Source organism: Melanotaenia boesemani, chromosome 6 (genome assembly GCF_017639745.1).
Source record: "Melanotaenia boesemani isolate fMelBoe1 chromosome 6, fMelBoe1.pri, whole genome shotgun sequence".
Classification (NCBI taxonomy): Eukaryota; Metazoa; Chordata; class Actinopteri; order Atheriniformes; family Melanotaeniidae; genus Melanotaenia; species Melanotaenia boesemani.
Genome location: NC_055687.1, coordinates 31405008 through 31430665, shown reverse-complemented (window position 1 = coordinate 31430665; position 25658 = coordinate 31405008). Strand labels below are relative to the sequence as shown.

Below are 25658 nucleotides of genomic sequence, written 5' to 3'. Positions count from 1 at the left end.
AGAGCTTTTGCTGAGCTCTCTGCAGGCTTCTTTTTGGAGTATCCTGCAGAGTTGGAGTGTTTCCTCTGTAGTTGCAGTTGTTGTAGAGCACAGACTGGAGGAAGGATGTATTTGATGATATTCTGTTTTATGTCTCTCACCCCAGCCCTGAGCTGACGTGGAGGGATGTTCAGCATCTGATCACCAAGACAGCAAAGATCCCCGACCCCGAAGAGCCTGGCTGGAGCATCAACGCTGCAGGATACCATGTTCACCATAGGTATTGTTAACCGAGCTATTACTGGTTGGTGTTTCTTTATTTCGAACAAATATATCAGTAAATAAATTACACAAATTAACAGAATAGCAAAAAAACAAAAACAAAAAACAAAACAGTTCCTATAAAGTCTGAAGTCTGAGGATGAAGTAAAAGCTTATTTATTCCTGCCCCCTTCTTTATACCTACATTTAAACACATGTCCCCTTTCTATTCATAGTTTATTCTTTCTTACAGTTGTCACAGTAATCACTTAATTGTAAAAAAACAAACAAAAAAACTAAACTGAAACACAAACAAAATAATTTTAGAAGAATATACGCACATGCACATCTGCGTAAACACACACATCCATATATACTAAAACATATATGAAAAATAAACAACTAACGGCAACAGAATTACATCTACCTCTCTATGTAATCATATACCTATATTGTTATACTCATGTACATACCTGCATATGTACCTACATACAGCACACACACACACATATATGTATATATATATATATATATATATATATATATATATATATATATATATATGTATATATATATATGTATATATATATATATATATATATATATATATATATATATATATATGTATACGTGGAAAAAAGTGTTGGTACCCTTTGTTTAATGAAAGAAAAACTCACCCTTCAAACCTGAGACAACTGGAGCAGTTTGCTTATGAGGAGTGGGCCAAAATACCTGCTGAGAGGTGCAGAAGTCTCATTGACAGTTACAGGAATTGTTTGATTGCAGTAATTGCCTAAAAAGGTTAAGCAACAAAATATAAAAGTTGAGATTACCATCATTTTTGTCCGGGCCTGTTTCATGAGTTTATTTTTTAAAATAATTCTGTTTAAGCATGGTTGAAAACAGTGACGTACGGTGAAGTTTATGGTTGGTGAGGCACTGATTTACAATTGTAAGAACTGAAAAGAGCATCTTATTTCAATATTCATTCAACAGCATGCAACTGGTAATGCTTCATATCCTATCAGCGTTACCCTTTCAATTACACTCACACACCTACTGTTACTAACTCTTCAGTGAGAAAAGTAGCTACTGGCTGTCCTAAAAGTCGCTAGAAATCGCTAAATGACATCATCGCTAAATGACATCATCTAATGTGCATAATAGCCTGGTACATGAAGGCTAAAAAGACTAGTTAAAAATATTTAAAAAGGGAAAACTAATAAAAAAAAAAACTAATTATTTGGTTAATATTTTCTTTTATTCTAGTTTAATTTTATTAAGTGTAGGTTGTTTTGTAATTAGGAGGCTGAAACATTTCACAACGTATGTGTTCCTCCACACTCTTCATTAATAAACATTAATATCTGACAGTAAGCCAGCGCAAGATCATCCTGCAGCAGCTTTGAACGTTTCATTTTCAGCCTGGTCATGAAACAGGTGATCATCTCCTGCTCTGAAAGCAGCTGCTGCTGCTGCAAGAAGCCTCTTCTGGTTGCTTTTGGACAGAAGAGGGGCCTGTGCAGCAGCACACACTCCTCATTGAAAAGAATAAACTACTTTCATTTACGTCAGTCTACAGAAGTCTACAATACTGAAAAATTCGCTAGATTTGTCGCTTTTAAAAAAGAAAGAAACAAAAAAAAGGTCGCTAAGTTGGCAACACTCACACTCCGTGTTGGTGTGTGAGTGCGCCCCCTTGAGGTGAGGCAGAGTACTGTTTGCCTCACCTGCTGACTTTTCTCTGCACTTTATTGCACAATAAACGGGAATATTTCTCTCACAAATACATTAAATACATTACACAGACTGTGCACTGCCTCACCTGCCTCCCCTGACCGCACGTCACTGGTTGAAAACCAATGTCTTACTTTTATTGCTTAAATTTCATAGAACTTTTATTTATTATTACTTTTGTCAGATTCAAGTTATTTCTGTGACCATTGTAAGTTTTTTTTCACTAACTGAAGGGTACCAACAATTTTGTCCACGTCTGTATATATATATATATATATAGATATATATTTATACACACACATACATGTACCCATCAACATATGCCAACATTTACATTTACACCTCTACATACTCATACACAACATGCATACTCACACATACCAATATATACACGTCCATTCAAACATATATCTATAAATTCATAGCTCATTGAATGGGTTTATATTTGTTCTCTTTCCTCATACTGCTTGAATAACAGTTCTTTGAATTTTTTTCTTAAACTGAATGATGTTGACATTGTTTGAGTTTTTCCTGAAGATTATTCAATAAATTTACACCATATCCTGTAAGGCACATACTATTCATAGTAGTTCTTACTTTTAAAATCTTCTGAATTAATTTCCCCCTCAGATTATATCCCTCTTCACGATTAAAGAACATCTTTGCTATTTGGTTAGGTAGTAAATTATTTCTAGCTTTATATATTATTCGTGCTGTTTGTTACTCCACCAAATTACTGAATTTTAGTGTTTTTAACTTCCAAAATAGTAGATTTGTATGTTCTCGATATCCCACTTTGCAGAAAACCCTTATTGCTTTTTCCCGTTGTATGTATAATGGTTGCAGAGAACTCTTGTGTTTCCCCAGTGCTCAACACAACAGTTCAAATGTGGCAAAATCAGAGAACAGTAGAGAATATAATTGGGTTTTGAACACAGGAATGCTTATGTATCATTGTCAGGGTTAAATCTAGCTTGTCTGGCTTGTAAAATAAACTGATGTATTTATCAGCATAACTCACTGGGCCAGACGTGTCCTTCTGTCTTCAGTCTTTATGTTTAGCCAAATTACCTATCGGCTTGTGGAAGTCCTGTACATGCTTCCAGAGCAGTTTTCAACTGCAAGCGCATGAACATGGTATGTCACAAGATGCCCGGTGATGGCATATGGACTTTGACAGCAGACCCATTGGGTCCTGATGGTTGCAGGATGTGGCTCAGGTTTTGTCTGTGTTTGTCGTCGTTTGTGTTTTTGTGCATTCCTAATGGATCTTTTGGGATTAGGATGTGACCTGCGCCTGCTTATTGCCTAACTGTAGCTGGGATAGGCACCAGCCTTCTGTGACCCAGTCTTAGATAGCTTAGGGTGCGCTTAAGGTGATCCTCGAAAAAAGCTAATTTTTTGTTTTTTTAGTAGTAGGTAATAGTAAAATATCCATGAAATCAGTAATAAAACACAAAATATTATTAAGAATATTTAAGACTAAGAAAAGTAAAATAAAACACAAGATTGAGTGAAGTAAAACTTAAACTCTTTTTCAAAGAGAAACATTTTGAGCCAAGTCTTAAAGCAGAGACGACGTCAGCGTCAGACAAGAAGCAGCTTCCACACGAGAGAAACCTGACAACAGAAACCCTGCCTCCCATCTTGAACATGGAAATTCTGAGAACCACAAGTAAGCCTGCTGTCTTTTTTTGTTTTGTTTTTTTGCTGTTTCTGTGCCACCTGGTATTTCTTACTATACAGTAAAACCTCAATCCTTTTAAGCACAGTCAACATACAGACGTTATTTTTTCAGGACAGCCTCAGTTGTCAGATTATGAGGTTAAAATTATGTAAAATGAATGTCTCAATAAATGTAACACAATCAAAGCCATCCAAAACAATAAAAATAAATTTATTACCAACTGCACTTTGTGGCAACAACACACAGAACAACAGTGACCAAGCCTTTTCTCATCTGCATATCATTCTCTCAAGTCTTGGCTTTCAGGTGAAAAAAATATTGGCGTTTAAACAAACACACAAAAGAAACTATTTACATATTTAGACTTTTTCCTCCAGGTTTTTTTTTTTTTTATGTTTACAGTTGTTTAAGCAACTATTTAACTGCTACCTTCACAAAACCAACTTCAACTCAGCTTATTTTTGGTCTCATCATGCATCAAAAATGTCTTCTAAGCTTGATTCCAGCCATAAAGGACCATTATTTTTCTTCTTTTTAAATAGACATTTATAACTTTCTTGTACTTGATCTTTGGCTATTTCTGGTTGTATATTAATTTCAACTTAATCTATCTAATTGGTCAAAGTGGTGCCATCATAATTTCTGGGTCAAAATAGAGGTTTCTTAGCAACATAGTAGTGATAGCAAACTTTTTTACAATGTAAAAATGATAAATAATAGCGTGATCATTGATCACTCACTGTGGATTTGCCATATAGAGTTTCTGAAAAAACACTACATTTTGTGGCTGTATTGTAAACCTCCTGAATGAGATGTAAATGCCTGGAAAACTTAATCAGAATCAGAATAACAATGTAAATGTATTTCATGATACTGACCAGAGAAGATGTGTATAGAGTGAACAGAACTGGTCCAAGACCAGAACCCTGTAGAACACCTAAATGAACTGTAACTGCAACAGTAGAGGACATCAATGACATGTACAAAGTAGAATCAGATAAGACTTCAGACAACTTTATTAACCATGTTGGGAAGTTCCCTCTGGGAAATTGAAGCTCCATTACACCCAGCACTGTTATGCTATCAACTTGTTATACTTCAACCAGTACTCAGCAGTACCCACGATCCCAATGTTATTTTAAAATCTTTGTAATAATAATGATGCTTGGGTTGATGGTGTCGAACGCAACACTGAGCTCCAACAGGACGGATACAGAGACAAGATCGTTATCAGATACAACCAGGAGAACATTTCTAACTTTAATTACTGCTGTTTCAGATTCAGTACATTAACTAGTACTTAGGTTATGCTACTTTATCAGAAACAATAAAAATGATGTAAAACTACACCAGTGTTCAGAGGCATGCCAAAGCTCTTAGTTTTTATCTGTGTAAGAATTTCTACATGTGGGAAGTTTTATGGATAGATTAATTAAATGTATTATTACTTAAATTATCCCTCCATCATCTCTGACTTCAGTTTCAGGTACATTAAATTGTATTAACCTCATTTGCACCTGCTTAAACCAGTTTCCAGGTCTCTTGACCACAGCCTCGGAGCATTTTAATATAAAACTGCTAAATTTCTTTCTCAGTGTGGCACTCTGAAAGATTATCCGGTCACGTCTGTGGTGTGGTGGTAACAGCGAATCCAGTTTAATATCACAAGAGCAAAACAAAAAAATTATAGTTTCTTTTTTTAAAGTAGTCAATTAGTGATCGGTTATTTTTCATTGTACTCAGTGAAGCTAAGATCTGAATTCAGATTACATGTATCTCTAGTCTGTGAACAGCAGAGCAGGGCCACGGGGTGAGTTACCTTTGAGAAGTTGGATATGTGCAGTCCATCAGCTCATTATGGTTTTTTTTTCTTGCTTAGTATTATTTCCTATAATAGTCTAAATGGATATAGTGTCAAAAAATGCCAAAACTAACAGCTGTGTTGTTGTATAGACAATCATCAACGAATGATTTGAAATAAATTCTGACAAACACATTTCTGTCTCTAAATCATGATAATATCTAGCAGAGTTTCACTAGTTAAATATTTTTGATAGGTCGTTTTTACAAAAGAACATGTTAAGCTGACATTATCTGTGCCTCAATGCAGCATTATTTACTTGTATAATAGAGAATATGGTTCAGATTCCCATATTCCATATTAAATGGCATATTGTTGCATCATTTATTGTTAATTAATTATTTTTTGTTGACTGTTTATATGAGTCTTCTGTCTGTTTTCAACCCCTTTTAGTGGCTTTGCCAGTAGATGTATTGAATACTAGAAACTTAAACTCAAGGATTTCATCTGTTCACATAAATAAAAATTTTCGACTGGACACAAGAGCCAAAAATACTGTTTGGACTTAGCAAAGAAAAACAAAAAACAAGAACAGTAATACCATAATTAGCATGGACCGAAATACTATTGTTGTTTTTCTTCTTTAAAAGACTAACTGAAGAACTGACAAGCAGAAATCCATGAAGCATTTCTTTCCGAAGCCAAAATGAAGAATCGGATAACAGACCGGTTGGTGCATCATTAAATAAAGAAAAAAAAAAAAAAATGTTTTCCTCTATTCTATTTGAAATATAAAACATAAAAATTCAAATCAGACTGTTTTTGTACTTTTGTTTTGAAGTTAATATTTTGAATGAAGTGAAGTAGAAAAATGACCCATGGACAGAAAATTAAATGCAAGGCTGAAAGGCTTTCAGAATCTTTGTAAACAAGGAGGATATAGTGATTTTCGATTAATTCAGTTCACTGTTGTAACAAGGCACCTCAGTGCCTAAAATCAACTTCTCTCGCTGAGATAATGGCAACTAAAATTTTAATGTGGCACGAATAATAACTTTGTTGTTTATTTGTTAAAATAATGAATACATTAATCCTACAGATTAATCTCTTTGCATTAACACGTTAATTTTGACATCCCCAGTAAAAACCCATATTTTTTTTAAATCTATATATATATATATATATATATATATATATTTTTTACAATGATCTAGCAATCCTTTTAAATAATCTTGGGATCCCCAGTTTGAGAATGGTTAGAAGCTATATAGCTCCCTTGCTTCTCCCAAAACATGCACCTCTTTTGGGGGGGGTGTTGGTCCTTTAGGGAGACAGGTGGTGGGATGCAACGTGGTGAGCCTCCTGATGGAGGCTAGCTGGAAGAAAACGAGCGACCCCAACAACAAAGGCAACAGTGACGGTTTGCAGAAGGAGAATCTGCTGCATCTTTCAGGGTCACGGAAATCCGACAAGTCAAATATTGAAATCAGTTTCTGTCCGCGGGTCGTTTTTCTAGTTTAATTTCTTTTAATCTTAACTTGAAATCAAAAGTGTAACAACATCCTGTTTTCAGGTTAGTTTTGAATAAAGGAATAGTGGAAAACAAGCTAATTATTTATATTCTGATTTTCGATTTTGAGTTAAATATTTAGTGAACAAACGATACACAGACCAGAACGCAATGTTTGCTTTGTTTCACACGTTTTTCAAGAAAATTTATAATTAGTTTGTGTTTGAGATAATGATTTCTGTTCCCTGCAGCAGCCATACATATGGGTGAATTGATAGTTTGTTGGCCAACAAGTTACATCTATGTGTTCTCATTGCTCTTAAACATGAGTCAAAGTTTCAAAGAGTTTAGTTTTCAAAGAATGAAATTTAACTAAACATATGCAGGCGGAACCAGGTGGAACAACCACAGGTGTCTACTCAGTTCTTTGACTTTACATTTGGATTTTACGATAAAAATAAAACTTTTTAGGCTTTTTAGGTTTTACAAAAAGCAAAACCACTACAGTTTCAAAGAGATTTTGATAGAAAGAAATAACAGAACCTAACCATTTTATTTGGAGTTCAACAGATCTTCTAATGTATATTTTATATCAGTGGTACCATATTCAGCATGAGATGTGCTAATCTAGGCTCGCCATGGTTCCAGAGATAAAAACCCCAGTCATTTTTTTTTCCGTATGAATTACTCATTGAGTCACACCTCTGGATGACTTGGATTACTGGAGATCATGCTTGGATCAGCATGATATCTTATCATGAGCTTGAATATCGAACAAATATCTTGTTCTTATGGTGCTTTTCATGGCTGTGAATTACAGGTGGCACCTGAGATTCAACCTTAGTGATGATGCATACTTATTGGTTAAACAAGACTAAATTCTGGGGCTAAATGCATAAAACTGTGTATAGTTTCATGACACATTGTTTTCATGCATGCACAAAGTTGATTTCAATTGTTCTTTTTAGCATTGAGAGGATTTGATTGTTCCCATAAATTTGTCATTCCCATGCTAAGACATCACTTACAGTCCCACCAAGTTGTCCCGATGATAAATACAATGATTAAAAAAAGATGTTTAACTCGATATAAAAGTGAGACACCCAGTGAAACAGAGAAAAAGGAAATCTGTTTAATATAGTGCTATCAGTTGTATAACAATGAACAGCTCAAAACCTGTTGAATTTTAACAGTAATAAATGATCAGCACTGTGAGTTAAGAGCCAACAGCACTACAAAGTTAAAGAAAAAAATGCTTGATTATCAACCAATAGCTAAAACATCCAGCAGATGAACACACAGACTGTAAAGTAAGCAGCCTTGCTTGGAGATGATCAGCAGGGAGACAAAGATGTAAAGATGGATTAAGGTATATTTTCTTAAACAGCTCTACGGAAACCTGTAACTTGTTATTCTGTCAGATAAGAAGTTTCATTACTGATGTTTTCCAAGACTGTCACACAACACATGATGGCAGCAGTTTTTATCTTGAGAAAGCCCCGTGAAATTGTGTGTTTTGCTATATGGTAAATAATGTCACCTCTCTTTTTCGTTTCCACATCATGTCATTAATTTAAAAATGTGTGTATCCATGAGGTTCTCAACACACATTCTCATCACACATCATTTATTCTGCATACACATGGATTATGCATCCAACTCCTGAATTTCTGACTTACAGGAATATATTTTCATACACTCAACTCAAGTTTTGGGACTTTGACCAGGTCTAACCTAAATACACTGTTGGTCCAAAATAAAAAGTCACACACTTTAATGTTTTGTTTGACTGCCTTTAGCTTTGATTATGGCAGGACTCACTGTGGTATAATTTCAGTAAGCTTCTGCAGTGTCAGAACATTTATTTCTGTCCAGAGGTGTATTCATTTTTCGCCAAGATCTTGTATTGATGATGGTATATTTCGACCACTGCACAAAGCCTTCTCCAGCACATCCCAAAGATTCTCAGTGAGGTTCAGGTCTGGACTCTGTGGTTGCCAATCCATATGTGAAAATGATGTCTCCTGTCCCCTGAACAACTTTTTTTCGCAATCTGAGTACAGTGAGTCCTGCTATTGTCATCTTTGGATGTGGACATGTCATCAGGGAAGATGGAATAATATGAAGGTAAAAATGTGCCAAAATGAACAAACTTTCCCATGGTTCCCATGTATAAAATCTACATTCTGTACCATTTGCATTTAGTCATAATTTCACTAGTATACCATGTAAATATTGTATTGCTGTAACACTTGAATTTGCACAAAAGATATCATTACATATGATTATTCTTATTGTTTTGGAGTGCCTGTTGTGGTCTTTTTCACCAGTATAATCACAGCAGGCTGCAGTTGTTTCACTGTTCATATTTTCAAAAACTGTCTAAAGAAAGATCTACTTATGGATGCATTAATGTTCACTTGCGTTCATCTAACAAGCTCACTTGCCACGACCACTTTAGCAGACGCACTGACATAAAAAATAGAAAAGCCGCGTAGCACCACCTCTGGGAACGGGTAAACAGAATTTAAAAGGTTCATGTGAAAATGGACTCGACTGGCTGAATGTTGTAACCTCCCTCCCGCCTTAACGGAACTGAGTACCATTTCGAACGTGGTCTATTAAATCAGTTTGGGAACCATGCAGGGCTAGTTTTTGGTCATTTATAAGTTAGAACTGTTCAGATTTGTTCAGCTAGCCAGCAGTCACCTTTCATACACACCAAAGAGCGCATTCACTTGATCTTAATGTAATTTCTTATACATTTTGTTAGAGCATATGTTCGTTTTCTCCTAAAACACACAATGGGGTAGTCAAAATGATGGTTAATGAAGTAACTTACCCCAGGTTGGTGCGCCATAGCGATAGCTGCCAAGAGGTCCGACAAGAGAAACACTGATTGGCTCAACCATTGATGACCCACGTTGGGCTAACAACCATTCACTCTGATTGGTTAAGATTAAGATTGGTTAGCACTGCCTCCAAAGGCTTGTACAGTAGACACGAGGCATGATGGCTACATCATCTTATCTGTCTCTCTTCTTACCCTGTTGCTTCAATCATTCTGGAACATTGTAAATCTGGACTCATCAGACTACATGACCTTCTTCCATTGTTCCGGTTTCCAATCCTGATGCTCCCTAGCAAACTGAAAACCTTTTTCTCTGCTTAGCCTCACTGATTAGTGGTTTTCTTATGGCTATACAACTGTTCAGTCCCAATCCCAATCATCTCCCTTTATATTGTTGGTGTGGAAATGTTCTTACCTTCGCCAATAAACACAGCCCTGAGTTCTACTGTTGTTTTGATTTTATTAAATGTTTAAGTGATTGCAGATCACCATCATTTTTCCAACCACATTTCTTCTTATAAGACAATGGTTCCCCACTATCCTTCCAGTTTTTAATAATCATTTTGACAGTTTTTAAACCAGTTTTAGTAGTTTCTGCATCTCCTTAAATTCTTTTTTTAAATATAGGCTATTAATTTTACCCTTCTTAAACTGATATAACATCTTTCCATGACCACAGGATGTGTCTTCAGACATAGTTGCTTAAGAAATGAGACTCATTGCATCAGTTAGGGTTCAATAACTTGTTGCCAGCTCAAACATCATCTTCCACACAGTATTAACCCAATAGGAGGCTCTTACCTATGTGTTTAGTTAAATCATCTTTTTCTTCTTCTTCTTTTTTGGGACTAGCAGTGTATTTGTACATCACTGAATTAAAAAGTAAGAGAAAATCGTATTGAGCTCAGATGAACCTAAAATAATGGTTTCATATCTCTGACAATGGGATTTAGCTGTTGCATTAGACACATTTATTCAAGTATGCTAATAAGTTTGGAATAATAAGGCATCTTCCACCCTGCATTCAGTGACACACACCTCATTTAAAAGTGCACACACCTACACACTCCTCATATAAAACAGTTGGACCACAAAAGTCAGCAGTCTGTTTTATGACAGTTAAGACAGGTGATCTTGTTCGGGGAGGAGTGTCATTGTAATTTTCTAATGTTATTATCACACCCACAGCTTGCCTTAGTGTTCGTACCTGTAATGATTTATGCAGGCAGAGGCTGAGGGAACACAGCTTCTACCTCACCCTGTATGAAGTCAGAATCTGAGTGAGAGAGAGCATATGTGCAGTGAGTTAGGCCTGTAATCTTCCAGACGTCGTATAAATGCTTTTACAATGCTTTCACGGTGTCCGCCAGCAATGACACATCCGTAATCAGTCATAGTGTTTGTGATGTTATTTCTCTGCTCTCTGTCTCGCTCACCTAAAAACTCCCTCTTCTCACCTTGACTCTTAACAATCAGCTCTCCTTGTACTGTAGCTTCTTTTCTTAACCTTCTTCTTTCTAGCCTTTTTTCACTCCTGTTCTCTCCATTCCCGTTCATTTCCTCCATCCCCTCTTTCACAGCATGCCGTGTCATAAAATAGATTGTAATTACTGTGTTGCTGTGAGAAGAATGGATTAATTAAAATATAATGATGCCGATCACAGCAGCGGGCGTCTGCTGAAATCTGTCCATTTAGGGGGCTCTGGCAGAGGACTTGTAATGCCCTGATCATACTGCAACGGTCACACTAATTATAAAAAATGGTTTATTGCATGAGCAAGGATGGCTGGACTACAGTGCAATCAGCACCGGGTCACTTCAAGAGATTGTTGCAATATATTAAATCAAATATTGAGGGCTAAAGGATTCAAATGTAAAAAGATGGTGGTCCTGATTTATTTGGTTTTTATTTGTTTGTTTGTTTTTTGTTTTGTTTAGCTTTTTTGCAATCCTGAGTAAATGATGGTTTAAAAAGACTGGATGGAAATTAAGAAAGGGAATCTGTAAGCATAAATTCTTTGAGAGTTGTCTGATTTTTGTAAGTTTGTGGTTTGATCATAACTAGAATATCTACTGTCTCATTAGTTCTTTTTTAATGGGATTTTGGCTGGAAATATGGGGAGAAATACTGTAAATACTAAAATAGGGTTAAATTGCAAGCAGAAAATAGTTGTACAGTTAAAGTATTGAATCTGTAATGATGCAATTATACAGAATTAAGAACATAAAATAATCTAGAATTAATGACGGGGCATAAGTGGAGCAATTTCCTAGAAATAAACTGAAAATACTAAGCAAAGAGAGAGCAAAGGTTTCATAAAAGTTACATAACCAACTTCATTTACTATTATTATATGGTCTAAATTTTTTGTTATCTTTATGGCTAAAAAATTATAGAATATGATCAAAGGTGCTTTTTACATGTCAGACGTCAGATCTTCATCGTTCCTTTCACACCCATAAATATCTTGCATTTAAGCCAGCTTTCATAAAACATTACAGCATGTTTGTGTTTCTCTTTGTTGGTGTTTCTGCCCTAAACTCTACTATACATCCTTTAGCAGAAAATACTCAAACAGCCTGAATAATTGGGGTATTTTTAAATCTAGGTATTAATGATCCTCTAGTCTAACGATGGGAATTAATGGAAGCAGGACAGGGTTTGCAGGATGGACTCAAAAATTCAGAGGTTAAGATAAAAAATGTGTCTTTGAATGAAAAGAATTGAGCTGTAGGGTGTTTCATAGAGAATATATGTGCACTGGGGACAGATGGTTGCAGTGGAAGCAGCAACAGCATGGCTTTCTTAAAGCAGCAGGATAAATGGTTTCTTTAAAATGTTGGGTGACTTGGCATTGATGTCTCAGTGTATATATGTGTGTTTGGGGATTTAAACAGGGCTGCAGAATGGGAAGAAAGGCTTGCCCGCATCCCAAAGTTCCCATCTGTTTGACCTCCATATAGACTGAGAGCTTAAGAGAACTCTGATGTTAGGGAGCGACCTCCTGCCCTCCACCTCTATACCCTCCGTTCCCATTGCCAAGACGACAATAAACATGTCAGACGCCACACGCCAGAGCAATCTGCCATCAGATTTACTGTGCATGAAATATGGTGGTGCTTTTATTGGCCCAAAGACTTGTCACTCATAATTTATAGGCAGTTGCCGGGCCGGCTGTGATGTCAGCCGGCTCCCAGCACCCTCAGGAGAATCAAAAGAGAGAGAGAGAGGGGTGAAGAGATAGAGAAGAGGGGTGATGTTGGGTGGGGGGATTGAGATATAAGAGGACAGAAAAATATGCGTGTGAGTGAGGGAGAGGCGAGAGAAAGGGTGATGAAGAGGGATGGAAAGAGGGAAAAAATAACACACATTCATCCTGTTCCTTTAGTTTATCAGGTTGAAGGAGTGAAAGTGTCAGTTTCTTCCATGGCCTCCAGAAATAGATCTTCATCTACTTTCTGAATGTTGCTCTGTATTCTTTGAACACACCTATCGATCACATGGTCAGCGAAGGAAAGAAAAAAAGTAATCTGTGATTCATATCTCCACTTGAAGCCTCTCTAACCTAGAAATAGAAAGTGGAGAGTCTGGCGTTAGTGGCTTTGCACCAGAGGCATGAAGCGAGGAGAAGGAGCAGAACGTCCAAACAAGCTTAATTTCACTTAATCTCTTCTGATAGCACAGGTGAAACTACAGTAATTATCCTGTGGAAGATTTAGATAGAGAATAACAGTGGTAGAATAGATCAAAGACACACTGGCCTCGCTGCAAAAACAAAGTGAATATCAAGGAGAATGTATGATAGTAAAATGGTATCTTTGGGAGAAAAAAAACTGTTATGGCATTAAAAAATGAGATAAGATTCAATCCCTCTTTTGAAAAATGATACTCAACTCACGGAGAACTATTAGAATGTTTACATTTGCTGCATTTTGTTCCATATCAAAATAATTAATTGCCTCCATTTCCAAATTAAAAATACATTACAACACAATTAAGGATGCAAATGAGTCTGAGCCTGTCGCGAGGAGCCAGGAAAAGCGAAAGAGTGACTGCGTTGATGTATGAGGTTCGCCTGCCTTATTGTGTATTAGGTGGGTTGCACTGGATCATTGTGTTTGTGTATTTGTATTTTTAAATATATATTCAACAAAATGTGTGTTTCTGCCATTAAAGAAGAGGAAGACTCAGTGTTGAAAGTATATCAGTACAGGGACATAAGTCAGAATTCCACAGTTATAAACAACAGAGTAATTAGGTCACTTCAACGGATCGACCAGAGCAGCAGATGCTGTGTTATTCATGTTGTGTGTAAGACCTCTATAGTCAACTTAAACAAATTCACACTGTTATTGTGCATATTTCTTAATCTGTGCCTCCCTTCGGAGAGCTCCCGTCCTCAGCAAGCCTTTTCCCCGAAAGATGTCTACATCGGGCTAGAAACCAGGAACAGTAAAACATCATTTTGTCATAACCTTTCCTCTTTGGAGGGAAAACAGATATAAAAGTATATAGCCTATGGTTTACTGCGACTCCCCCTCGCCCAGCCTGGCAGCAGCACGCAGGGCTGATAGATGCCGGGCATCGGCCGCCTTTTAATTGCTCGTAAATTTTTGATCCAGGGAAAACTCCACGTTCTCCTTGTCCCCTGGCGACATGGGTGACAGAGCCGCTCAGGAGGGAATAAAAGAGCCAGCGTGAGGAAAACTGAGTGGATGTGAGGGAGGGAAATAAAAGACACGCTGACACAGTTTGAAATGTACAGACTCTCAGTGCCACGTGATCCAAATCACAAGATGGAAGGAAGCCCTATGTGAGTGTTGAAGACCTTTATGAAGCATCAGTATAATAATCTTTGATGCTGTAAAAATGTATCACTTATAATGTTCATATCTACAAGTTAACTGATGAATTGTTACTTTATGTTCTCTTTATTAATGATCATGATGCCTTCTCCCTCTACTAGAGTTTTAAATGCTCATAATCAACCTTATCTAACTGCCACTTTGCTAGTACTGGGTTGGCCCCCATTTTCCTTCAGAACTGCCTTAATTCTTGATGTCATAGTTTCAACAAGGTGTTGGACATATTCCTCAGAGGTTTTGCTCCATATTGACATGACAGCAGCACACAGTTGGTTTGGATTTGTCAACTGCACATCCAGGAAGAGAATCTCCCTTTCCACCACGTCCCAAAGCTGCTCTGTTGGATTGAGATCTGGTGGCTGTGGAGGTCGTTGAAGTTCAGTGGACTCATTGTCATGTTCAAGAAACCAGTTGGAGATGATCTGAGCTTTGTGACATGGTGCATTATCCTGCTGGAAGTAGCGATCAGAAGATGCTACTCTGTTGTCATAAAGGCATAGACATGGTGTAATAGGTAGGCTGTGGTGGTTAAACCATGTCATGTTGATACTAAGAGGCCCAAAGTGTGCCAAAAGACCCTGCCATCTGAATGTGGAGCTGAAATGGAGACCAGGCCACGTTTTTTCATCTTCTGTTGTCCAGTGTTGGTGAGTGTGTGTGAATTGTAGCTTCAGTGTCCTGTTCTTAGCTGACAGGAGGCACCCGGTGTGGTCTCTCTAACCTATCTGCTTCAAAGTTGGACGCGTTGTGTGTTCAGAGATGCTATTCTGCACACTTGGAACCAGTGTATATTTGACTTCCTGTTGTCTTTCTATGATCTCCAACCAGTCTTCTTATTCTCATCTGACCTCTGACATTAACAAGAAAGTTCATGTTCTCTTCTTCTTCAGACCATTCTCTGTAAACCCTAAAGATGGTTGTGTGTGAAAATCCCAGTAGATCACCAGTTTCAGAAATACTTAGACCAACAACCACGCCATGTTCAAAGCCACTTAAATCCCCTTTCCTCCTCATTCTGATGCTCAGTTTGAATTTCAGCAAGTTATCTTGACCAAACCTGATACTACAGTGGGAGGGCTGGACATTCACAAGTTCAACCCTCCCATCCAGCCTTTTCATTTTAATTTAGTAGCTTCAATATAATTTCCATTTATAATTATTTAACAGTTATTTTTATGGTGGTATTGAATTATCAAAAGTAGAATTATTTTGCATATGTGCTTTTTTGCATTGAGAAAACTTATCTCTCGACCTATTTGCAAGGTGTGTGTGTGTTTGTATATTTAATCTATGTATGTATGTAATCACCAAATCCCGTGATAACTGTAAACATAATGCATTGTCTGATATTTGTCGCAGACCATAGCCGACTGATACCTTTGGACAATGAACATAAGAAAGCGGTCCAATGATAACATAAAGAAAGGAACATGTCAGGTGTCACACAGCAAGAATCAGCTTCCAGCAGTTTGGATGATTCCAGCAATGTGACGAGAGTTAGCAAGATAGTAACCATAGCAACCACAGGTGCATGTGTCCCGTCTTTCCCTCTTCCTCTGGAGCATCGTCTGAAGCTGGATTAAACTCAGTCTGACTCTTCCTTACTAAGTGTAGTAATTCACAATCACATGTTTGGTATGTCCGGTTTTTCTCTGCTGCAGATGTTTCCTGATGTTTTACAGAGTTGAAGTTGCACAAAATGAACCAGGATTACTTTGGTTGAGCTCTAGTTGCCTTTCTCTAAGAAGAACTCATATAAACTTGATCAGGTTAAATGTTAAATCTATTAAATCTGTCCTGCAAATTGTCCGAATGTATATAACGCTTTATTGTATCTGGAATGATACTCAAAGCGCTTAACATTATACATCGCATTCACCTATACACACACACACAAACACACATTCACACACTGATTGCGGAAGCTGCCATGCAAGGTGCTAACCATGACCCATCAGGGGCAATTAGGGGTTTGGTGTCTTGCCCAAGGACACCTTGACATGAACTTGACTTGGCCGAGGTTCGAACCGGCAACCTTCGGGTTGCAAGACGATCACTCTGCCCCCCCCCATTTTTCTCATGATCTGTGGTCCAGTATTTTTGTTTAGATTCAATCTTTTGTTTTGTTTTATTATTATTATTATTATCATTGCCTCAATCTTTATCTCAGTTAACTTGTTTTTTTTCCTGTTTTTTCCTGTTTTTCCCCTGTATCTTACTATTGGAAGAGACGAAAATGGAACATATCTAAAGAGCTATTTTTGATGGGGGACACCAGAAGTATCACTATCAACATATACAGAGGAAACTCTTATTTTGTTTGTAGACTGGACAGTTAATGAGTGAATAATGTCAGGGTTTTAACAGTGTGCCAACATTTTTCAATAAGAGCAACTGCAGTTGCAAACATGTTTCTTGTCAGTTCAGTAGCCTACACTTGTATCATGATTTTAAATAAACAAGCACATTATAAATAGTGGCAGAAGTCCTGCAGCTTAACTAAGCTGAAGCTAATGAATATAAAAGCCTGAATTTCTCTTATTCTCAGCCAAGGTTGTACATAATAAAAAAGTCAATTTATGATGATTTCAGATATGGAGACCCTTCATTCCTTCAGAGGCACAGTAAGGTCAAAAATATAATTGCTTTTAATTATGCATATGAGTGTAAATCATGGCTGCCTCGTGTATTTAGCGCTGGTTTGAAGTGTTGTTTGTTCTCAAAAGTTGCTGAACACAAGCTGCAATATACAAGGCAAGGCAAGGCAAGGCAGTTTATTTGTATAGCACATTTCATGTACAGGACAATTCAAAGTGCTTTACATAAAACAAAGACATTACAGATATTTAGAATAGTAAAAGGCATCAACACATAATCAACACATAATCACAATAAAATAATAAATTACATTAAAATGATTAAAAGCAAGATAAGTTAAAAAAAAAAAAAAGTTACCGTGCAGATTTCATGCATAGGCGCATGAGAAAAGAAAAGTTTTTAACCTGGATTTAAAAATGTCTACATTTGGGGAAAGTTTAATCTCCACTGGCAGTTTGTTCCATTTGTTTGCAGCATAACAGCTAAATGCTGCTTCTCCATGTTTAGTCTGGACTCTGGCCTGGACTAGTTGACCAGAGTCTTTGGATCTAAGAGCTCTGCTAGGTTTATATTCTCTGAACATATCACAGATGTATTCTGGGCCTAAACCATTCTGGGATTTGTAAATGATCAGAAGGGTTTTAAAATCTATTCTGTGACTGACTGGAAACCAGTGTAAAGATTTTAAAACTGGTGTGATGTGTTCAGATCTCTTAGTCCTGGTTAAAACTCTAGCAGCAGCGTTCTGGATGAGCTGCAGATGTTTAATGCTCTTTTTAGGAAGTCCTGTTAAAAGACCATTACAGTAATCCAGTCTACTGGAGATGAATGCATGGATGAGTTTCTCTTGGTCTTTCTGGGAGACTAAACTTTTAATTCTGTTGATGTTTCTGAGCTGGTAAAAAGCTTCTTAGTGACAGCTTTGATATGGCTGCTGAAAGTCAGATCTGAGTCTATCAACACTCCCAGGTTACGAACTTGGTTGGTAATTTTAAGAGCCCGAGTCTCCAGGTGTTTGCCAATGCTGACCCTCTTCTCTTTGCTACCAAACAGAATAATCTCAGTTTTGTCTTCATTTAATTGTAGGAAATTCTCCCTCATCCAGGTGTTTATTTGCTCCAGACACTGACACATTAAGTCTATTGGACTGCAGTCATCTGGTGACAGAGACACATAAAGTTGTGTATCATCTGCATAACTTTGATAACTAATGCTGTAGTTTTGTAATATTTTACCCAAAGGGAGCATATACAAGTTGAACAGAAGAGGTCCAAGGACTGACCCCTGGGGGACTCCACAAGTCATGGCCACTCGCTCGGATTCATAGCTGCCGATCGTAACAAAATAACTCCGGCCTTCTAAATAGGACCTGAACCAGTTAAGGACCGCTCCAGAAAGTCCAACCCAGTTTTCCAGCCTGTGCAACAGGATTCTGTGATCTACAGTATCAAACGCAGCACTGAGATCCAACAGAACCAGGACTGATACAAGTAACCACTAGGGGCAGTGTAGGACCAGTTTGACCAGGGTCGAAAGCAATAAAAACAATAAAAAGTTTCAAAGACAAGACACAATGTGCTTAGTTCAGTGGCCTCACAAAGCAACTATCATATCACTGCTGTTGTTTTTTACTGCCATGATCTCAAAATTAACCAAATGCTAACCGCATCTATTGTTTACAGCCTAAAAACTTGATAAATCTAGTTCTCTAATGTGCCCCTTATTAAGTTAAGCCTTAAGTTCTCTGGTATCTTGCATAGTACATAAGCAATTCTGTGAATAGTTGTATCAGAACAAGGTTGCAAACACATGGTTAGCATTCGAATAGAACACGAGGGGATGATTTGATATAAATGAAATAATCTTATGGGTATTTTCTGTTTGTACATTTTCTTTCTGTATGTTCTGTAATTGTAAATACAGAACTTTTGACAGAGTCTTTCTAAGGTGAGGTATAGCCACATTTCCATCTTTCTTAGGCATGTTTCATGCTAGAAGTACTTAAATGTTGGTCATACCAACAGCTAACCTCTGTGTTTCTGCAAAGGTCCTTCACTAAGTGGTGGGTTTCATCACATAGAAGCACTTTTTACTACATTATTTCTCTTGAAGTATATTGTACAAATTTCCCATGTCCAGAACTTTTACAGCTGCAGAAATGAGAGAATTTCTTTTTAAATGAAACACTGGGATGAAGAAGTAAGGAGCACAGGTCTGCATGTACATACACTGCTCTTTTTCTCCCATTTTTATTGTGAAACAGTCCTTTATATTTTCTATTCTACAGTCATTTATATATATATATATATATATATATATATATATATATATATATATTATATATATATATATATATTATATATTTATATATATATTTCTGTGCTCTGTGGTGAAATTGAAAAATAGGGTTTTGGATCCATCTCTGCAGACTTGTAACTGTTGCCAAGCCTAACATATGCTCATCTGATCAATTTCTTACCCCGTTTGTCTTCCTCCTGAGATGAAAGTACCAGGAGATAAATGCAGGTTTATCCCACCATTTGCTTGTTCATTGCAGCGGGGTCCGACATCCTGGGGAGGATTTTGATTATTTCCTTCTTCTGTGTCAAGCCCGGCTTTGCATCAGATCTCTATCACTATTTTCTTCGCTTTTATTTTTTTCTGTCCTATTTTTCCTCTCTCATTTTTGTCTCTCCTCCATCCCCCTGCTGTTTGTGTTGTTCCAGGCTCATTTGTTGTATCTTTTCTCACCGGGTTTGGCCTGTTGTGATCTCTTTCCCACTTGCATCGATTCTGCCTGCTCTGGCCCCCCCAGTGGTGGGAAATCAAGACACATGCTGATCATCCATAGGTCACTCTCTGGGATAGAGGCCAGAGGGACCTACTCACCTGTGTCTGTTTCAGAAGCTGATAATAGATATTAGCAGACATGGCTTTTCTATTTCTTTTTATTATTGGGGTTTAACCAGAGTTTTTCTTAACCCGATTCTTTAAAAAATAAGTAAGTAAATAAATAACTAAATAAATATTGTATGTATAACAAATAGATATAATTTATAAATGTATTTAATAGGTTTTCACTTATATTGTTTTTATCTTTTTTAAAGAAATAAACATTTTAATATTCTGTGTTGGTGACACAAATATATAATAATAACTACTAAAACCTGAAGCAGTCTGGAAGTTTACATCATCTTCTCATGGGACCTTAACTTCCAGTACAAAGCTGTATATTTGCATTTTTCAGAGGATTAAAAAAAACAAAAGTATAGAGTCGATTTCCATTACACCTCTGCTGTTTATATTAAGTTTCACACGAACAGCCTGAGCTGGCACATTTAGCCACAATGGTTTCATACAAACCAAATGCCTCATATAAACATGAACCAGAAATTTGTGATCTTTATGAAATGAAGGGCAAAAAAATCCTAGCAATAACCAAAAAAGTCCCAAAGAAGGAGGAAGAATATTTGCCTTGCCACAGGAAAAGTCTTATTTTAGCATATGAAAGTAGTCATCGGGGCCCTCTGATATCACTGTTACAGGGTCTCACAGGCTAACGAAGTTAACTCACAGTTATGCTGCAGGCTGACCGACTCACAGACCCTGAGCTCTCTTCCAGTGGGCACAAAGGGAGAGAGATGGGTGAGCTTGATCAACCCCAGTAGTGTCAACCCAATTACTCATTCTCTTAAAGGGCTATTAAAACATAATTGCCCGGCGATTTACATCCAAGTTAACGTGGCCCCAAGATAATTTATTATTTTCCATAAGCCCTTTCCTTTGTGTGCCGACTGAAAGAGTGTGTGGGGGAGAAAGAGAGGGAGACTGTAATTTCCTGACTCATGAAGAAAAGCATGTTGGCAGTTCAGTGTAATTGTTTAAACCCCACTCTCAGACACCTTCCAGTCACCCCCTTTTAATCCTCGTTATCGCTCTCATTAGCCTGGGGTCAGAGGTCAGTCGGCTCCCTCTAGAAACATAAACACAGCGCTGGGGAGTGGAGGGCATGGATGGTGGGCTTGATGAGAGGCTGGAAGGATGAGGCTGAGGTGATTTTCGCCAGCACTGGACACCATGTCTATAGTTCCCTTGTGCATTTGTTTTTTTGTTTTTTTTAAAGTATGTGTCTGTATACCTGCAAACATGTGAATTAACTAAGTCGTGTGGTTCACTACATTTCCCCAACATACAGTATGTTTCTTTGCTTTATACAGTGTTTGAAAATGTTTGTGTCATGGTATAACATCCTCCTGTCCTCATTTAAACTGTCTGCAGGAATCACAACCTTGTTTTCATCCCCAGTGTCTGTTTCTAAGTGAAGCTAATAAAGATCAATTAAAGTCATTAAAGTGGCTGGCCACTAAATGCATTATCAGGCTTTCTGTCTTTCTCAGTATATACTATTTGTCTTTCTCTTGCCTTATTTCACATGCACAGGGGCTTGTTAGGATCTGTCGGGGTCAAAGCATTTCCAGGGTCACATCAATGAACAGTAGCCCGGCTGACATTTAACCAGTAAATCTGGAACCAACACCAACATGCTCTGTCTATAGATCCTATTCAGTATATTTTTTGGATTATTATGAAGTGAAACTCTAAAGGTTATAAGTGTTTGGATATTTTCTGACTTTTTCTAGATTGCTACCATCAGAGAAAATCTAAAATTCCTCTTATTTAAGTTTGTAGCAGAATACACTAGAAATGACCTCCAGCATTAGATGAGGTGTTTCTAAATTATGCAGATGTTATAGTATTAGGAAAACTTCCATGAAGCCTCAAATTCACTGTGTGACTGGTGTTATCTTGCTTTTTATAGAGTCCAAACAGATCATTTTTGGACAAGAGGTAGGGTGGCCCCGAGGGGTCAAAAGTCACAACACAAAAGTCACCTTAGAAGTTACGCCACAACTTAGTCTGGCACTGTTCAACAATGTTGGATATTTGGAACGTTTACTGGATATTATTTACACTGAATAAACAAATTAAATAACTGGCTGCATTTCCACCTTAAATATGCAATAATGTTTGATGTACAAACACCATGTCATCCAGTTGTACACTGGATTACATGATTAATAGTAACACAATGAGCGGCACTGCTCATTTCAAACAGCATGCACAGACATTAATAAACAATGTCTAGCATCAATGTTCCACTTACTTCTCTAACTTCTTTAACACCTGCTCTTCATCTCTCCATCCAACAAGGACCTGAACACCACTAGTCTCCATTGTATCTGTTATATTCGTGTTGTGACTTTTGTGTGTGCCCACATGCCCAAAGGACATGTGGGCAGCGTGACAGAGGTTTGTCAACATCAACAGATTCTGGATGAACCAGGTTCCTGGGTTAGTCAAAATGAAGAACACAGATCAAGCCGAACTGTTAGAAAAATACATCTGTCAACCTGTCACTTATCACCAGCTCATCTTCCACCATAACTGCAATACTTAAGGGACTGGACTACTGGACTGGACTGGTCTGGACCCAACTTGAAGTAGGATAAAGGAAATATCGACAATAAATGAATTAAATTCTGAATATTTAATCCAGCTCAATATGTGTATATAGACAGAATTTGATATAATATCTTTGTTTTTACTACACATCTGTCTCACAGCCACTGTATCCTATGTGGCCACAGCTGGGGGTCAAAGTGTTGCGGCTTCATCGAACCACTGTGGCACCTTTCTTAGCCCAGACTCAACAGGAAACAAGTGATATGACAGAGTGATAAGAGAAATGGAAAAGATGAAGTGACCCATTCGCGGGACAGCAGGAAGCCTGATGGTACCACCATGAGCTGACAGGACTGTTGTCAGACTTTGTACGTGTGTGTGATTTTGGTATGAGATTAGTGTGTTGGAGTGTGCTTGGTATGTGTGAGACTATGTGGATTGTGCCTGCATGTTATAAAGCCACACCTACTTATTAGATTACTAGTAAGTCTGTGTTTGATTACAGGGCTATCCTAAAACTAAACCTACAATAAATTGTTATACCTCCAGTGCTTATGTTTGATTTTAAGTATTTGTGGAATGAGTTTAGTCATCTCTCAGCTTCAGTACAGTAAGTCTATTGCAGAGAAGAGGCAGGAATACCATCATCATCCCACCCAGGCTCCGTCTTCCCCTCCATATGACCACAGGCAACCTGGGCTGTGGGCATAGACTGTATATAAAAGATGGACCGAGCCACCGTGACGTCACCTGTAGGTTTCTGAAGAGCTGAATTGAAGCTCATTAGGGGGTTCCCACCATCGCCATCTTGGCAGTGTCACACGTGTTGTGATTCCCGGAAAATCAAAAATTAGGCAAAGAGGTGGAGCTGAGAGGGGGGCTGTAAGCATGGGGGTGGATATTTGACACTCATCAAACTCTGAGCTGCCTGTAGCTAAGAGCTAACCAAGCTAACCCTGAGCTAACGGTAGCTAACCAGCTAACGGAAGTAAGCAGGTTAAAGCTAAGGCGCACTGTTAGCTGGCTAAAAACTGCGTTTGTGCTGAGCTCTCCCTTCTTGCCGTGGATATTGGATACCTGTCAATCAAAAGGGCACGCCCCCAATTTAAATAACATTCAAACAGCCCCCTCACAGTTGTCATGAAGGTAAACTTGACTATTAATCCTTTTTTCACACACACACACACACACACACACACACACACACACACACACACACACACACACACACACACACACACCTCACCCCCAGCCCTTCGCGAGTTTTAAATGCAACTGTCGCTTATGTGTAGGAATTAAATGTCCCACCGCTAGCACCAACATGCCATTAAAAGAGCTGCAGCCGTCACTGTAAATCATGTCACTAAAACTCAGCAAGGCTGATGGCTTTTCTTTATTTTTTCTTTTTTTGGTAGTTTTTCAGGGGTAAATAAAAGTAACAACATCATTCCTGTCTCACAAAAATGTGCAAACTTAATACTTTATCTGTTTTGTCATTTATTATAACACAGTTTCTGTATTTGAGTCAGTTTTCTTTTTTTCATCCATCCTTTGCCTTGAGTCATCTCTGAAATGATCTGCAATATAAAAGGCACTTCAGATCATAAAACAAATGGATTTTTGGCATCTACAGTGTTAATATGAGGTCTCATATAAAACTATAACTAAGTAAAGTTAAAACAATAGTAAGTGAGAGAACTGGTGAAAGTTACCAATGATCATGTCATGGCCTCATATAAAGGACTCCTGTCTGTACTTATCCTGTTAAGGTCTCGGTACTGCATTCAACACCATTGATCACAACATTCTGTTACAGACGCTTGAACATGTTATTGGGATTAAAGTAATTGCATTAAGCTGGTTTAGGTCATATTTATCTGATAGATTTCAGTTTGTTAATGTAAATCTTGATTCTTCCTCACACACCAGAGTGAGTAATGGAGTTCCTCAGGGTTTTGTACTTGGACCAATACCTTTCATGTTATACATGCTTCCCTAAGGTAATATCATTAATATCGATTTCTAAGAAGAAGGAGTCAGCTTTGGGAGGCTGGCTCTTGTGTCTGAGATTGTATCTTTACAAGAAAGGGATCCCTTGAAGGACAGTGAACAAATGGAAAAATAACACTCCCCAATAATTCAGTAATCATACAATTATTTATTAAGACAGATGTTTCAAAATGCTTTCAGACTGAGAACCTGTCCATTAATGTACATGTGCATGCACTTATCTTGGCATACATATCAGTGAATTTACAAGTTGTACATTAAAAACAAGACATGTGAATTGCAAGGGCGTTGACATTTAAAGAGAACAAAGACCCTCCAGTTTACATAAGGATGCAGACATCAACTACAGTGAATGAAATTCTAGTGATTTATTTTGATCTGGTGCTTTGCAATTAAATATGCTTTGCATTTTATTAAAACACCTCCTAATACTTAACAAGTTACCAGTTTAACAAGAGGCTTTACTGACATGGAGTCAGTTTTCTCAAGTGGCCATAATGGACACATCAACAAGCAGTATTTGATAATTTAACTTAGAATAAAATATATTAAATGAACAAATCTTTATACTATAAATGAATTCATATATAAAAATGACGGGACCACAATCCATCTGGAAGACTAAACTCTATGCAGTTTTTTTATTTTTTTTTTGCAGCTTTCTAGTAACCATATTGAAATACTTTATGTACACATGATTTGTGTAGTGTTCGTCTCTGTAGTATTTTCTGCAGTTTGCTTCTGTCTCTTCAGATAGCTCATATCAGTCTGTTCACGGAGCTAAGCTTGAGTGGGCTACAGTGTAAATATCCCAGACCTATTATTACTCCAGCAAAATGTTCCGAGCCGTTGTCAAGCCACTAAGTACAAAATGGTGAATTGCAGACACGGAGAA

The 25658-nt window shown here is 37.5% G+C and overlaps 1 protein-coding gene across 1 annotated transcript in view; it reads left to right on the top strand.

Moving 5' to 3' along the window:
* LOC121641066 (proprotein convertase subtilisin/kexin type 4-like) overlaps positions 1–25658 on the top strand; it is a 214339-nt gene that overhangs the window by 136960 nt on the left and 51721 nt on the right. Inside the window, exon 13 of the mRNA XM_041986940.1 lies at positions 146–259. Coding sequence (XP_041842874.1) covers positions 146–259 — 114 coding nt within the window. The remainder of the gene's footprint in view (positions 1–145; positions 260–25658) is intronic.